Below are 16,590 nucleotides of genomic sequence, written 5' to 3'. Positions count from 1 at the left end.
AGGGGGGTGCTGGTACAGAGTCAATGTGCTGGGGTACCGGTGAGTTGAGGTAGTATGTACATGTAGGTAGAGTTATTAGTGACTATGCATAGATGACCACAGAGAGTGGCAGTGGTGTGGGGGGGGGATGCAAATAGTCTGGGTAGCCGTTTGACTAGATGGTCGCCAGGTGTACGGTGTTTCCTCCGACACATTGGTGCGGCTGGCTTCCGGGTTAAGTGGACGTTGTGTCAAGAAGCAGTGTGGCCTGGCCGGGTTGCGTTTCGGAGGACGCACGGCTCTCGACCTTCGCCTCTCCCGTAACGGGAGTTGCAGCGATGAGACAAGACTGTAACTACCAATTTGGATACTATGAGATTGGGGAGGAAAAAGGATTTATAATAAAGTAACTTGATTCTTGCGATCCAGGCATTTGGAAAGTATTCAGACCACTTTACTTTTTCCACATTTACACGTTACATTACAGCCTTATTCTAAAAAGGGATAAAATACAAATCTCCAGCAATCTACACATTACCAAATAATGATGAATAATGATGACGAAAAACAGGTTTTTAGATTTTTTTTTGCAAATGTGTTAAAAACAGATACCTTATTTACATAAGTATTCCGACTCTTTGCTATGAGACTCGAAATTGAGCTATGTTGCATCCTGTATCCATTGATCATCCTTATGATGTTCCTACAACATGATTGGAGTCCACCTGTGATAAATTCAATTGATTGGACACGATTTGGAAAGGCACACACCTGTCTATACAAGGTCCCACAGTTGACAGTGCATGTACAAGTAAAAACTAAGGCATGAGGTCAAATGAATTGTCTCTAGAGCATCGAGACAGGATTGTGCCGAGGCACAGATCTGGTGAAGGGTACCAAAACATTTCTGCAGCGTTGAATGTCCCCAAGAACAGTTGCCTCCATCGTTCTTAAATGGAATAAGTTTGGAACCACCAAGACTCTTCCTATAGCTGGCCGCCCGGACAAACTGAGCAATCGGGGGAGAAGGGCCTTGGTCAGGGAGGTGACCAAGGACCCGATGGTCACTCTGACAGAGCTCTAGAGTTCCTCTGTGGAGATGGGAGAACCTTCCAGAAGAACAACCATCTCAGCAGCACTCCACCAATCAGGCCTTTATGGTAGGGTGGCCAGACGGAAGCCACATGACAGCCCGCTTGGAGTTTGCCAAAAGGCACCTAAGGACTCTCAGACCATAAGAAACAAGATTCTTTGGTCTGATGAAACCAAGATTGAACTCTTTGGCCTGAATGCCAAATATAACGTCTGTAGGAAACCTGACACCATCCCTACGGTGAAACATGGTGGTGGCAGCATCATGCTTTGGGGATGTGTTTCAGTGGCAGGGCCTGGGAGACTAGTCAGGATCAAGGGAAAGATGAACGGAGCAAAATACAGAGGGATCCATGATGAAAACCTGCTCCAGAGCCCTCAAGAACTCAAACTGGGGGCGACGGTTCACCTTCCAACAGGACAATGACCCTAAGCACACAGCCAAGACAACGCAGGAGTGGCTTCGGGACAAGTCTCTGAATGTCTTTGAGTGGCCCAGCCAGAGCCCGGACTTGAACCCGATCGAACATCTCTGGAGAGACCAGAAAATAGCTGTGCAGCAACGCTCCCCATCCAACCTGACAGAATTTGAGAGGATCTGCAGAGAAGAAGGGGAGAAACTCCACAAATACAGGTATGCCAAGCTTGTAGCGTCATACCCAAGAAGACTTGAGGCTGTAATCGCTGCCACAGATGCTTCAGCAAAGTACTGAGTAAAGGGTCTGAATACTTATGTAAATGTAATATTTTTATTTTTTTATAAATTAGCTAAAGTTTCTCATCCAGTTTTTGCTTTGTCATTATGGGGTATTGTTTGTAGATTGATGGGGGGGGGGGGGTGAGAAGTAATGTAACAATGTGGTAAAAGTTAAGGGGTCTGAATACTTTCTGAAGGCACTGGATCGCGCCAAAACAAATTCAAATGAATATGCTGGCACGGAGCTCTTGTACCGTCTCAGTTCCTCTTCTGCCGTGTGTACCAGTAATAGAGTGTGCATTTTCTTGTTCTAAGACCTCTTATTTTGTGTTCCCCCCCATACGACAGGTGTGCTGGATGCTCTCTGAATGAGACCCCCACCCCCCCTCCCTTAGGCTTTTTTCCTCCTTCTAGGTTTTCGTTGGTGTGTGGAGAGGAGAGATGAGGGTTTTTAGATAAATTCTAGATCATATCTTTAATTCATGTTCGTGTGTGTGTACCGTGTGCAACTTGTGCACTGTATGTGTGTTTGTCTGTATGCTTTTGTGTGTTATTTTTTTGTTGCCTTTCTCTCTGTGTGTTCTAGCTGGGGTAAAGACTCCATGACTCTGCACAGCTGTGCCTGTGATCATGTCATTCAGAGCCATAGCTGCCTCATTCAGAGGCTCCCAGAGCATCACAACCCCTGCTGGGCTACAGGGTGGTTTACGCCACAACTACTACGAACACACTGCTCTCTTCCTCTCCTCTGACATGCGCGCGCGCTCTCTCTCTCTCAACCTCTGCCATCCCTCTCTCACGCTCGCTTTCTCTCTGCTAGAACTCCCCATCTGTCCTCACTACACCCCTCTCCTTCTCCAAAAATAGCCGACTTGCCGTTTCGTTGCGTTCCGGGGAGGCAGAGGCGGGCGGGGGATCGGTCTCCCAGGGGTACTGCAGTGATACACTGCTCCCTCTTCGCCTGCCTTGTTGCTGCCTTGTTTTGTACACACAGCATTAACACTGCACAATGCACCCAACACTCATGTTGCATACACCCTCCTCTCCCCTCCCCTCTGCTTTTTCCATAGAGGGAGAGAGGAGGAAAAGGACTGTCAGTAAAATAAGAACGAGGGAGAGTGGAGCTTGGTTGCCTGGCTCTCTGGCAGTTTTGCCAGTGGCTCTTTTTACACATTGGCATCTTGTTTAAACCAGCCTAATGACACTGCTGCATCTCCCCTTCATACACACACACACACACACACACACACACTGGCTGTCACAAACCAGCCTCAGAAACAGTCAGCCCCAGAGAGATGTTTATGAAGCAATTTAAATGCAGGGATTCTTCATCAAACAGCCTGACCTACTGGATTCTGAACAAATGCTTGGTCATTCTGTGTGTGTGTGTGGTAATTGCAGATTGGTGCCTGTTATTAATGACATATCAGCTGCCTGACTGTTAGTGCTGTAAATGCCAAGGCATCCTCTCCCTCTATCCTGGGACCTGAAAGTGGCTTGTTGATGGACAGAAAGGGCAGACTGGACAGGCTAGGCAGGCAGGCAGAATGGACAGGCAAGGCAGGCAGGCAGACTGGACAGGCAAGGCAGGCAGGCAGACTGGACAGGCAAGGCAGGCAGGCAGACTGGACAGGCAAGGCAGGCAGGCAAGGCAGTCAGGCATACTGGGCAGGCAAGGCAGTCAGGCATACTGGGCAGGCAAGGCAGGCAGGCAGGCAGACTGGGCAGGCAAGGCAGGCAGACGGGGCAGGCAAGGCAGGCAGACGGGGCAGGCGGGGCAAGGCAGGCAAGGCAGGCAGACGGGGCAGGCAGGACAGGCGGGCAGTAACTGTATCCATTTCAGAGGCTCGGTGTCAGAATTAGCCATCTAATGGGCTTGGCAGTCATCTCTCAGCACTCTGAAAGACCAAGCACACACACACACACACACAGAAATGACCGGGCAGCCCCCTTTGGCACTGGCAGACAGTTTTGGGATGCAGCCTTTTTAGCCTGCGGCCTCTCCATCCATGCAGCTCAGTCATCACACAGCCCTCCCCAGTGAGTGAGTCAGAGGTTTGTGTGTGAGGGTCTGGAGAGTGGGCGCCTCTGTGCCACACACACACACACACACACACACCACCGGGGCAGCAGAGCTAAGGGCCACAGCCCTGTGTGGTGACTCCATGGAAGGACTCTGTGTTGTGGGAAGGACCCGGCGTTGTTTTGGCCCGTCTGCTCTCCTCTCTGTGTAGCAAGAGCAGGCATGAGTACACAATACTATCACTTCTACTCCCATTACCACTACAGATGGAGTGGCACTGCCAGTTTTGCTATGCCGTGCCGCCATTCGGAAGTTGGTGATTTGAGGCATGCGTGAAAAGGGGGGGAGTTGTGATGTCACAGGGCAGTAATGTAATCCATCTTGGCCACTGCAAGGCATGGTATGCCAACGAGTTCTCCAGCTGCACCATCGAGAGCATCCTGACCGGTTGCATCACCGCCTGGTATGGCAACTGCTCGACATCTGACCATAAGGCGCTACAATATTTACACAAGAAGCAATCTAATATCACACAGTCAAAACTCTCCGTCGTTTAGTTAAGTTCACCATTCTGCGACTCTCACTGTTAATAAACATCACTGGGGCCAAGTTTCCTGCAATCTAGGACCTATATAATAGGTGGTGTCAGAGGAAAGCCCATAAAATTGTCAGACTCCAGTCACCCAAGTCATGGACTGTTCTCCCTGCTACCACACAGCAAGCGGTACCTGATCATTAAATCTAGGTCCAAAAGGCTTCTTAACAGATTCTACCCCCAAGCCATAAGACTGCGGAACAATAATAAAATTAATACAATTGTAAATAAACTATTACATTGCCCCCCCCCCCCCCCCATTTGTTTTTACACTGCTGCAACTCGCTGTTCATTATCTATGCATAGTCACTTCACCCTTACCTACATGTACAAATGACCTCTAACCTGTACCCCCGCACATTGACTCGTTACCGGTACCCCCTGTATATAGCCTCGCTATTGTGTTATTTTTTTCATTTATTTGTTAAATATTTTCTTAACTCTTCTTGAACTGCACTGTCGGTTAAGGGCTTGTTAAGTAAGCATTTCACGGATTGTCTACACTTGTTGTATTTGCAGCGTGTGACATACAGTTTGATTTAGATCTCTCTGTGCTGTGGAGCACTTCGTTTGTTTTATGGTGCGAAGTCGTCACCAAGGGGACGCCTCCTGCAGGACTGTTCCTCCATTCCTACAGTACAGCACCTCTGGGGGAATCCTGCTCTGCATTTTAAGAGTTTTAACTGAAAATGGATCTCACACTGGATAAAAAAAAAAAATGTTGAAGTGGAAAATGCATTCTTTATACATCTGTTATTCCTCTTTGGCACCTAGCACAGACTTCTTCCTCTCCATGGCCATGGAAATGTCTCAATCTTAACAAGGATTTTGTTTGATGGAGAAAAATAGGGGGGGGGGGGGGGGGGGAAAGGGAAAATCACACAGGTTTTCTTCCCCGTTGAAAAGCTGTCGGTCAGGCACGCCAGTGTTTTTCCCCTCTGATGTGGAGGGGAGGCGATGAGTCGCTGTCTTCAACCTACAGTATGAAACATGACTCCCACCACCCACTTTTATTGCTTTCTCTATGTCTTTGATATGACACTGAGGGTAAAACAATAAAGGAAAAACAACACATCCCTGAGGGATACCTCGGTCACTGAACCTCCAGCGAAGCCAGACAGAGGAAGTCCATTATGTACTCACCACTACGTAGCAAGTTATTCTAAAGCACAGGGAGTATGAGAGGCAGCTCTATTTCGAAGTCTAAATGTCACTAGTAAAGTTTACGGCAGGCTGAGCAAGGCAACAGGAAGAGCCCAATATAAGAGGGAAAAGCCCTGTTTTATGGCCACATAAATCTGCGCTCAGTCATTGAAGGCCATAACCCGCTTTTTCCTCTAGTTGTCTTTTGCTGGCTCACTGTACTCTTTCTGTGGATTGATGGGGGAATCAGACATGCATATCTACAGAGCAGATATCCTCATAAAGTCTCGCCCTTCCCCTGTGTTATAACCACCGCTCTGTCTCTCGCGTGCGCTCTCTCTCTCTCTGCTGCTTTCTCTCTTTGCTCATCTCTGCTTCTTTTTCTCTCTCTAGTTCAGACTCACTCACTCACTCACTCTGTGGTCTAGTTTGACTCTCGCAGTATAGTAACTGTAGCCTGTACTGTGATTGCTGCTGTATACTGATGTGTCTCTTCTTCTCTTCCCTAACAGATGGAGAGTGAGAAGAAGAGAAGAAAATACTCCACCAGCAGCAATGACTCGGACACCACTGACAGTGAGCTGAAACTTGTGTAGTTAGAGATGATAAAAAGGGCTGGAGAGTGAGGGTAGTGGGTGGGGGGGATACCGGGGGGAGGTTAATGGAGAGCTAGAAGGGCGGGATTGTCACCATTGGAGACAAATTAGTTAGGAGTGAGTCATGAAAGCTGTACTCCGACTAAACGGGAGAGATTAGGACAGGGCCGACGCGCGCTCTGCAGCCAAACACCAAACAAACAGGCGGAATAAACTACAGAGCAGCTTGGCAGAACATTCTCAGCGGCAGGACCCGTCACTAGTCTGGCCTCGGTTCTGTCCCTAATGGCACCCTATGAGCCCTGGTCGAAAGTAGTTCTCTGTAGGGAATAAGATGCCATTTGCAACACTGCCGATGCCTGGAACAGTCAGTAGCCTGGCCTCCTCTCTACTACTCTGACAATCTGCTGCTTGTCATCTTGTTTTCTCCGCTCGCTGCATCCCTGACTCTTTGTAGTGGCCTGTGCTCCGATTGAAGACCCAGGCAGTGTCTAGATGTTTACGCCTGCATCACCACAACGGCTACTTCCATTAACTGACTGACTGATCACTGTGAGCCACAATGTTGGTGGCCAAGTGATGGACATATGTATGCTTGTGAAGAAGTAGGATGAAATTACCACAAGTCTCTGATCTAAGGTCAGATTAGCTTTTTTTATTTTCTTCAATTTGATTAATTAATGATTGGGGGAGGAAATCTGATCTGAGATGTGTGCCTACGGGCAACTCCTACCGCTGGACCAGTGGCCTTAGCTCTGGGCCATGTGCCGGGGGCTACGCCGCTTGATGCTCCCTAAACCAGTGCTTCTGAGTCCCGGTAACACGCCAGTGTCCCGGGCTCGCCTGCATCTGTTCCACATGGGTTTGGGTTATCATGTTTCTAATTGAAGGATCCCAATGATCATTTTTGTCCCTGTGCTACCCCTGGGGCTTGTCATTAAAACAGGCCTTGATGGGTAGCTCTGATTTGCGGTCGCTCTGCAATGTGTGGAGGTACCACACCACAGCCATATCATGTGGACCACTCATAGCCATCCCAACACACACACACACTGAGATTACATCATGACGTGGCTCCGAACTCCCTCCTGGTAGTTGGAACAGCACACATTTAAAATAACAACCTGTCACCGTGTACAAATGGAAATGTCAGTTATTGAGGAGATTAGTGTCTCTCCCTTCTCTCCTGTGTTGCTACAAGGGACTTTGTGGCTGGCTGAGGTGTGATCTTGGTCTATAAATACAATGACTTGATGACGACCACCTCTCTCCACCTGCCTGCTCGTCTTGACTCGTGGACACACACAGCACAGCCAAGCGGAGGATTCATTCTAGGCCTTTGACTTAAACCCACTCATCACAGAGTGACTCTGAAGACTGGGATGACGAGGTCTGCCTCCAGCCCTGTTTAACTCCATCCCTAGATATTGGCTGCTTTCCAAACGGCACCCTATCCCGTTATGCACTTGGGCCCTTGTCAAAAGTAATGCACTATAGGGCATTTGGGACGTTACCCACCACTAGCATGTTGGCTATGGAGGGATTAGGAATATGTTTATCACAAATCAAGTTTCTTCTGATGGCTTAAATGTCTCCTGTTTTGTTAATTACCATTCGGTTCTGGGGTGATGTGGAGGGAAACAAGAATGGACTAGTTGGTGGGAACTGATTATCATTTCACCCGTAGGCTATCAAATGTAAATCATATATATGACCTAAAATACAATAATATCAGTACTTCTATTCCTTCTAGTAAGTGATACTGACTCGTCGTTGAAAGGTTCTTCAACCCATTAGTGGCTATGACCTTGTGCCTCTCTGTTCTCAGTCTTCTCTGCTTGTATCACCATCTCTATCCATCCACCTGTCAGTTGTTACTGAACCAAACTAATTATGATATCGAGGCAAGTCAGTCAGACTTTCGGAGCTCCTAAGTTGTGCTCAGTGATTTGAAAATGGCAGTCTCCTCTGACTGTAAGTCACTCTGGGTAAGTTAAATGGATGCTCGATGACCAACATGTAAATCTGAACCGTAACTGTTGCCGTGTCATTGTTTGCAGGTCAAGTGACATCCTGGTCCAGGTCCTCCAAGAACACCGGGACCAGCAGCACCTGGGTCAGACTGGAGCACAAGAAACCATCTGAGGTAAGTCACTGCCAACTCCATGCTATGCACAACTCACTGGTGAGTCTCAAATGGCACCTTATTTCCTTTATAGTGCACTTCTTCTTTTCTCCAGGGTTAGAAATAGTGCACTATATAGGGAATAATGGGCCCTGGTTTATAGTGTGCCACTTGGGATGCAGACACAGACTAATAATAAATAATACATGGGATTTAAAGTGCCTTTTTAAGAAATCCAAGGCGATTTGTACAGCAAGAGAGTAAAAAACAAAACGAGGATAAAACTCTAGAATTAAAAAGAAATAAAAGTTACACAGGATTTTTTTCTGGATCAAAAATATGCTTAAGTGGTGTCTGGGGGCGTGGCAAGGGGCGTGGCAATGGGCGTGGTCGGCCTGTTGCATGGATGAATTTGAGGCCCTCATCTTGGCGGTGTGGAGTGTTGCATTTTTAAAGCACATTTTCTGCAATATCACATATTCTGCGATGGAGCTGAGAAAATCTATTTCATGCATTTGTCTAATGCTGTGTTTTGCTCAAACATAACAAAATCAATACTGCGAAATGAATTATTTTTGAGAATTTTTAAATCTCCCTGACTGTCTAGCTTTTATTTTGGGGATTGTTAATTCTCAGTATAATATTTTCAAGTATTAAGGGTCCATTATCATTTCTACATACTTTAAATATCGGTTTTAGTCGTTTTAAGTTTACACTGAAAGCGTTTTTCCAACCCGAAAACACATTTCTTAGGAGTATAGACAGATATTTTACACCCTTAGGTGGCCCGCCCAAGGATTTCAATGGCAGAAAAATCCTTGGCTACTTAACTTAAGCTAAAGCTGAGTAAGGGCTGAGGGGAAAGCCAGACTGAACTAGTCGGTTTTTAGTCAATCACACTTATTTATTAAGCCCTTTTTACACCAGCGGTTGTCAAAGTGCTTATATAGAGACCCAGGATGGGTCGAGGGATACTGTGGCTGGCTGGGGGCAGAGAGTTGCAGAGTTTGGGGGCAGCAGCGCTGAAAGCCCGGACCCCATGGTGTGCAGTCTTGTTTTTCGGGGAGGGGGAGTATTCCAGCAGGTCAGAGGTATGAGGGGCAAGGCCATGGAGTGCCTTGTAGGTGTGGAGTAGGATCTTGTAGGTAATGTGGAATTTGACAGGGAGCCAGTGAAGGTGGTGGGGCTGATGTGTTCCCAGGGTTTGATGTATGTGTTGACCCCCGGCAGTGGAGTTCTGGACGTACTGAAGCTTATATAGGGCTTTGCCCGGACACCCCGAATAGGACTCCAATGCAGTAGTCCAGACATGATGTAACAAAGGCATGTATGAGGGTCTCCACTACCTGGTCCGTGAGGGATGGTCAGAGTCGGGAGATGTTGATGAGGTGGTAGAAGGCTTATTTTGGTGATGGACTTGATGTGTGACTCGAAGGAGAGAGTGGGGTCCAGGATGACACCCATGTTTCAGACCTCTGTTGATGGGCAGATGGAGCAGCTGTCAATCGACATCATGACACACTTTCTTGAGGGGAGTCTTTGGAGCCATCAGCATGACCTTGGTTTTTATTGCTGTTGAGTTTGAGTAGTTTGGATGTCATCCAGTTTTTGGTATCCTGGGGAGGGAGGTGAGAGGTGGGTTTAGTTTGGGTGTCATCCACATAGCAGTGGAAGTTGAGAACATGGCAGCGGATGATGTGGCCCAGGGGAAGCATGTATATGATGAACAGCAGGGGTCCAAGCACAGAACCCTGAGGCGGGGGATTTGGAGTCTCCAAAGGACAAGTACTGTTTTCGGTAGCCGGGTAGGACTGGAACCAGTTGAGTGGCGTTCGGACCGTATCCATGCGGTTGTGGAGGATGCAGAAGCTGTCAAAAGCAGCAGAGAGGTAGAGTAGGATAAGGATATTGAAGTGGTGAGAGTTGGCTCTAATTAGGATGTTGTTGAACACTTTTACCAGTGCAGTCTCTGTGCTGTGCTTGGCCCGGAACCCTGAGTTGAAGAGGTTCATGCATGTCATGGCTGGTAATTGTTCTAGTTATCGGGGTCCAATCCTTGTTTCTTTAGGATGGGGGTGGGGGGAGATAACTGAAGCTGCTGGTAAATGGAATATATTTTTTGACTGAAAAAGGTCCAGAAACATATTGCACACCTCAAGAGAGCCATTGATGGAGGAGTAATCCAGGGGCTGGAGTAGTCTGATAGTTGAGAAAAGGGTTCCAGGATTGCCTTGGCCGTTATTGATGAGGTTGTAGTATACTGATTTTGCCTGGGAGAGAGCATCCTTGTAGTCCTTGACATGCTCCCTGTAAGCCTCTAAGTGATCTTTGAGACCAGATTCTTTATAGACCGTCTCCAGTTGTCGGCCAGTGGACTTCAAACAACACAGCTCAGGGGTAAACCCTCGGGGGGCAGATAAGGAGACAGTCCTAGTTTCCAGATGGGCAACGGCGTCAAAGCTGGAGGAGAAGAGCGTGTCATAGTGAGACACGAGCTCCACGGCAGAGGACGGAAGAGGATCGGGGCTGTTGTGTTTTTGAGGCCTGTTTCCTAGGACGGATGTGCTGACAGTTTTATTGTTCCTGTATGTAATGTTCCGTTATTGCCGCAGCTTGGAAAGATCCAGGCCACGCAGGTTGGAGGGTGTAAAGCCTGTCGAACACGAGGTCCAGAACATGGCCTTTTGTCAATGTGTTGAAACCTGTACATGCAGTGTAATGTTGAAACAGTCCAGGAGAGACAGGAACTTGGCAGAAAAGCCACTATTGTTGGCGTTGACATGGATGTTGAAGTCACCCAACAGTAGGGTAGAAGGTGACATGGCGCAGACGGACATGAGGACCTCTGAGAGTAACACAGAGGAGCGTTTTGGGAGGGCGGGAGATGAGCACAACTTGCTGAGGTTGAGGAGCAGCCATGCGAAATGCCAGACGTTCAAAATATGTGGCATTCGGTATGGGAAGCACTTTGAAGTCTGTACCATGAATAACAGCAAGCTCCCCGCCCGCCCGACCCACAGAGCGAGGTTTTTGTAGGTACACACAGCCTGGTGGAGTAGCTTGATTAAGCACCAGAAAGTCATTTGGCTGCTGCCAGGTTTCTGTTAAGCACATCACGTCGATATCTTTATCCACGATGGCGTCATAAACCAACAGTCATTTGTTATTGGAGAGAGCGAAAGTTGAACAGCGCAATCAAGCTGTATTGGGTAGGAGAGGAGGAGGCATGGTGAACAGAGCTGGCCACAGCTTAGATTTGCACCAGGGCAGTTCATGTTACAGTTCATTTGACTCACTGTGTGTGTGTTTCCTGTGTGGTGTGTGTATTTCCTGTGTGGTGTGTGTATTTCCTGCGTGGTGTGTGTATTTTCTGCGCGAGCACTATGGCAGTAGGCATTTTTAAAAATATATTTTTAATTTATTCATTTTTTAAAAACATTTATTTAACTAGGCAAGTCAGTTAAGAACCCAAATTCTTATTGAAAATAATTGTTAACTGCCTGTTCAGGGGCAGAACGACAGAATTGTACCTTGTCAGCTCGGGGATTTGAACTTGCAACCTTCCAGTTACTAGTCCAACACTTTAGCCACTAGGCTACCCTGCCGCCCTCGGCATCCCGACACACAATCCCTTGGTCGTGGTGCGCCCGTAGGGAAAACAGGCCTTTAATCCGGGTAGACAAAGTGGTAGAGTTCGGCAAGGAGTACCTTATCCGTGTCATGATGGCATCCCCATCCAGGCATGGGGCAGGCCAGTGAAAGGTCCTGGGGTACAGTAGATCCCCCCCCCCCCACAGCAGCCAAGGCAGTAGTAGTAGAATCCACATCACTGTACAAAAACGGGTAGGAATGCAGAAAACGTGTGGGGTCTACCTGTATAGTTATCCGAGGAAGGCAACTCTGCTGGTAGACAACCCGTAAAACGAAGGTCTAGTTGGTAGTAGTCAGGTAAACAGACCGGATGGCTTTTCACAAACTAACGCTCAGCAAGCAAGACTCCGCAGGCATCAAAAGGTGGAACTGGTAGGCAACAAATCCTGTTAAGCAAAAATCACAATGATCAACACTAAGTAGCAAACAATATCGCAGTTTCAAGAGGATAAGCGGTAGCCAAAGCATGCCAGCGTACTCTCACGGAAATGGCTGACTGACCTACTGACTGACTGTGACTGGTGACTAGGTTGTTGGAGTCCCATGAGGTAATGATAATGTGACTGATTGATTGCTGATTTATGTTGTGAGCCTGTTGCTGTAATGGTGGTGGGATAATGGTCGATGATGTCCTCATGAGTTTACTGGTGTTTATGGTGTGGTGGGTCCATTGAGGTAATGATAATCCACTGAGGATAATGACCGTATGATGATGACAGTACAATAATGCAGTGTTTGTTCCTACAGTAGATGTCCTTGTGAGCTGTGCATTGTGGGATGTGTTGGAATCTGTACACCATGTGTGCATCCCAAATGGAACCATAAACCCTATATGGTGCACTATTTTTCACTGAAGCCCGATGAGTGAAAAGGATGCCATTTGGGATGTAACCCTATGACGTACCTGGGTGGTCCATTGCAGTAGGCCTTGCTTTTTAGAAGAATGTCCTCCACTTCATATTTTGGTTTAAAAACTAACAATTTAACAATTTGACTAAACCAAGTGAATCCAGTGATGATATGATTATGGGTTTGCCGGCTAATTATCAGGTTGGGTGCCCATAGGTCCATGAAAGGTAGGCACTACGGGATTTGAAATGACCGGCCCACATAGGACTCCAGTCAGAAGTAGTGAACTATGTAGAGTATAGAGTGCCATTTGGGACTAAGCCCTAAATAGAAAGATGGCAGGAACCTCCTAAAAAGCAGTACCTACGCTTCCTTCCAGATGATATGTTAAGAAGCGCTCTCTCACCACAGGGTAGGCTGCTGAAATGAAAACCACTCTCAGTAATTACAAGGTTTCTCCTGCAGCCAAAGCTGAGCCCTGTTAGCCTACTTTTTGCATCAGATGTTTGGCTTGGGAAGTGTGGAGGATGGTATGGGAAGTAGGCCCTAACTAGACTTGCACTAGTCTGTTTATAAGAAGGAAGGAGACTTTTGAGCTCTCCATAATTTTAAGTATATGAAAAAAATATACAAATCCTTAAAAAAAAAAAAAATATATAACTACAACAGTAGACTATATTTGTGCCATCTGTTATGTTGCCATGTTATTATGCAAGGATCTTGTCATTGTTTCGGAGGGATTTGATTTGAAGTGTCGTTCCTTAGACTAGTCTGAGAGCAAGGACACTGAACCAGTCGTGTGTTCACTGGCTTTGACAATTCAAAATCAGGGCTTTAGCGAGATCCCTTTGTTGTGTCTCTGGAGGATGCTGTGACAGTTGTCAACACGTTACCAACATCGGCAAGGGCACACAGAGCCTTTCCTCAGGCTCTAACAGTTCTACAGACTGAACAAAAACAAATGTTTTTATTCATATGGCTCGTGTTCATTTGGGATTCTTTGGGGAACTTTGCTTGTTTACCGCTTGATAAATAGCTGCTGGCTAAAATATGGAAATGTAATGACAATGTTGTCCTCCTGTGTGTGTGTGTGTGTGTGTCATGATTGAGTAAATGTAAATGACCAGGTTGTAATTTATTGTAATGCTAAATAAAGGATTGTTTGTCTTGAATGAGGTCCATAGGTGTAAACGTGTTTAGTGTGCGTTATGTAGATTTTATTAGCGCTCAGTTCAGTTTCCGTATGCTTCCTAGCCAGTATTTTCAATACCTACGTACTCAGTGGTTTCAAGAATGACTATTAGGAAACAAGATCTCTCCCACTCTACGCCCAGAGGAAGGAAGTTGCCTTTGCAGAGCATGCAGGTGTGAAACTCGCTCACACAGGGGAAGGGATGGGTGGGGTGTCCGAGTCTCCGACAGTCGCCCAGCTGCTGGAGCTCATTAAGGCGGGTAGAAACAGCTGTGCAGATCCACAGCAACCAGATGCAAACAGCTGCAGGAATGCGTAGATAGGGGTGCCCTGTCCCCCCCCCCCCCCCGCCCCCGAGTGAGCGGCTGCCAGTGGCTGCCAGTGCCAGGCCCAGTGAATGGCTGAGTGGCCTGCCTAGCTGGTTGGATGTCACTGGTCCACATGTCGACACCAACCGGAAGAGAAACGGGCTCCAAGATCCCTTCCAGCCGCCCTATTAAAATATCAATGTAGGCACTGTGGTCTGGTGCCAGGTAGAGGAATCCTTACTGCTGCATAGAAACCATCTGAAATCATCAACCGATGCCAAGAAGACTAGAGATGGACGAGGAGCCTGGATTCTCTGTTCTCAGGCGCAGGCAAGCCAAGCCCCACTCACTGGTAAAATGGAGATGCTTATCCGAGTGCACGCATCCAATCGCGCAGTGTGTTTTGTTCTTCGGTCATGCGTGACACCTCTATTTTACTCTGCAGTTTTCCGTGATCTTCATGGCAACATATTTGATGGTTGGATACCTGGGTGGGGTAGGCAGCTCTGGCTGGGCTTTTTGGTGCTGGGAGGGAAATGGAGAAAGAGTTCTGGCACATTAAGTGTCACAAACAGCTTCTTCAAAGCGGCAGTCTAGGTTTGACCCAGGAACTGGTATCTGTAGGGGAAAAGCGGCCTAATGTTTGCTATTATCTCCCTCCCGGTACTGCTGGCTCTGCATGCCTAATTGATCCAGAAGAGGCTCAACTCTTTGTTTCTCTCTGATAAGTGCAAATCATTCTCCCTCAGCCAATTCTGCATTGTTGCTGCACTAGCCACTCAAGGACATTGTGAGCTATTCAAGGGGCCAGAGTTTTCCTTAATCTCTGTTTTATTGAAAGTTTATGGAAGGAACTTTTTGTAGAGTAACTGAATCTTAGCCAGAAAAGCAAAAAAGGGAAGACCATTTAAGTTGACATTGGATGTCTCTGCAGCATCTTGCCATGTATTTTCATAGCTTACATTTAGGATGCAGTCTACCCAACTATGGCCTCGTGTATTTGACATGCCAAACCTTTTTTGGGACAGTTGAGTTGGCCTTTCTTAATGTCAGTGACATTCTGTTCGCCTGCACCCCCTGGATTTGTCCTCCGGGTTTGCCTTGTTAGCTGCACATTCACCACGCTCTCTCAAACGGCTAACTCTGCACTCTCGCTAGTAACGCCGTGGGCCAGCGAGACGTGAAAGGAACTAGCCCGGCTCGGAGCCGGGCACAACAGACCGACGGCAAGTGGCTATACAAGAAGGGAACTATAGACACCGCTGACAGACTATCGTTGGTTTGCAAGATGCCGGACATAGCCAACAAAAAACCAAACTCTCTGAGAATGTATGCACAACTGGTAAATAAGCACTTATAGGCTATGTCAGCCAGGTGGCTAGCTGCCAGCAGACTTCTATTAGCACTGCGGTAGCTAACGCTAATAAAGTCTAAAGGCCCAGGGTAGGATTTACTTAGCTAACATATGGAATTGTTTTAAGATGGTTATACCAAGGATCATTTAGCGATTTAAAAAAAAATAATAATAATAATTTTGAAATAGGGATTACTGCTATTAGACCATAGAAATGCATTGAATAACATATCGAACAGTCTGAAAAAAGGAATCAAAAGGAGGTCAGTTTTGAAGTGTCTGTCCTATCTATATCTGAGAGAATGCTCAGAAAAAAGAAAATGTTTTGCCGTGGAATTATCCGTATACCTTTTTGACGTGGTAATGCCCCAATCACTTCCATACATTTTTCAGCCCGGTACACGGTTACCTTCAAAGGAGTCCAGTGATACAGTGCCTTGCGAAAGTATTCGGCCCTCTTGAACTTTACGACCTTTTGCCACATTTCAGGCTTCAAACATAAAGATATAAAATTGTATTTTTTTGTGAAGAATCAACAACAAGTGGGACACAATCATGAAGTGGAACGACATTTATTGGATATTTCAAACTTTTTTAACAAACCAAAAACTGAAAAATTGGGTGTGCAAAATTATTCAGTCCCTTTACTTTCAGTGCAGCAAACTCTCTCCAGAAGTTCAGTGAGGATCTCTGAATGATCCAATGTTGACCTAAATGACTAATGAGGATAAATACAATCCACCTGTGTGTAATCAAGTCTCCGTATAAATGCACCTGCACTGTGATAGTCTCAGAGGTCCGTCAAAAGCGCAGAGAGCATCATGAAGAACAAGGAACACACCAGGCAGGTCCGAGATACTGTTGTGAAGAAGTTTAAAGCCGGATTTGGATACAAAAAGATTTCCCAACCTTTAAGCATCCCAAGGAGCACTGTGCAAGCGATAATATTGAAATGGAAGGAGTATCAGACCACTGCAAATCTACCA

The 16,590-nt window shown here is 46.8% G+C and overlaps 1 protein-coding gene across 2 annotated transcripts in view; it reads left to right on the top strand.

The window, feature by feature from the left end:
- Positions 1–16,590, top strand: part of LOC110537725 (protein Jade-1) — a 144,446-nt gene that overhangs the window by 9,437 nt on the left and 118,419 nt on the right. For both annotated transcript variants that reach the window (XM_090192729.1, XM_036937730.2), the window contains exons 2-3: positions 6,042–6,105; positions 8,186–8,271. In XM_090192729.1, coding sequence (XP_090048855.1) covers positions 6,042–6,105; positions 8,186–8,271 — 150 coding nt within the window. The remainder of the gene's footprint in view (positions 1–6,041; positions 6,106–8,185; positions 8,272–16,590) is intronic.

The sequence above is a fragment of the Oncorhynchus mykiss genome, chromosome 12, assembly GCF_057628025.1.
Source record: "Oncorhynchus mykiss isolate SJ-2025 chromosome 12, ASM5762802v1, whole genome shotgun sequence".
NCBI classification, from domain to species: Eukaryota; Metazoa; Chordata; class Actinopteri; order Salmoniformes; family Salmonidae; genus Oncorhynchus; species Oncorhynchus mykiss.
Note: the sequence above shows the minus strand (reverse complement) of the source record. Positions and strands in the feature narration are given on the sequence as shown.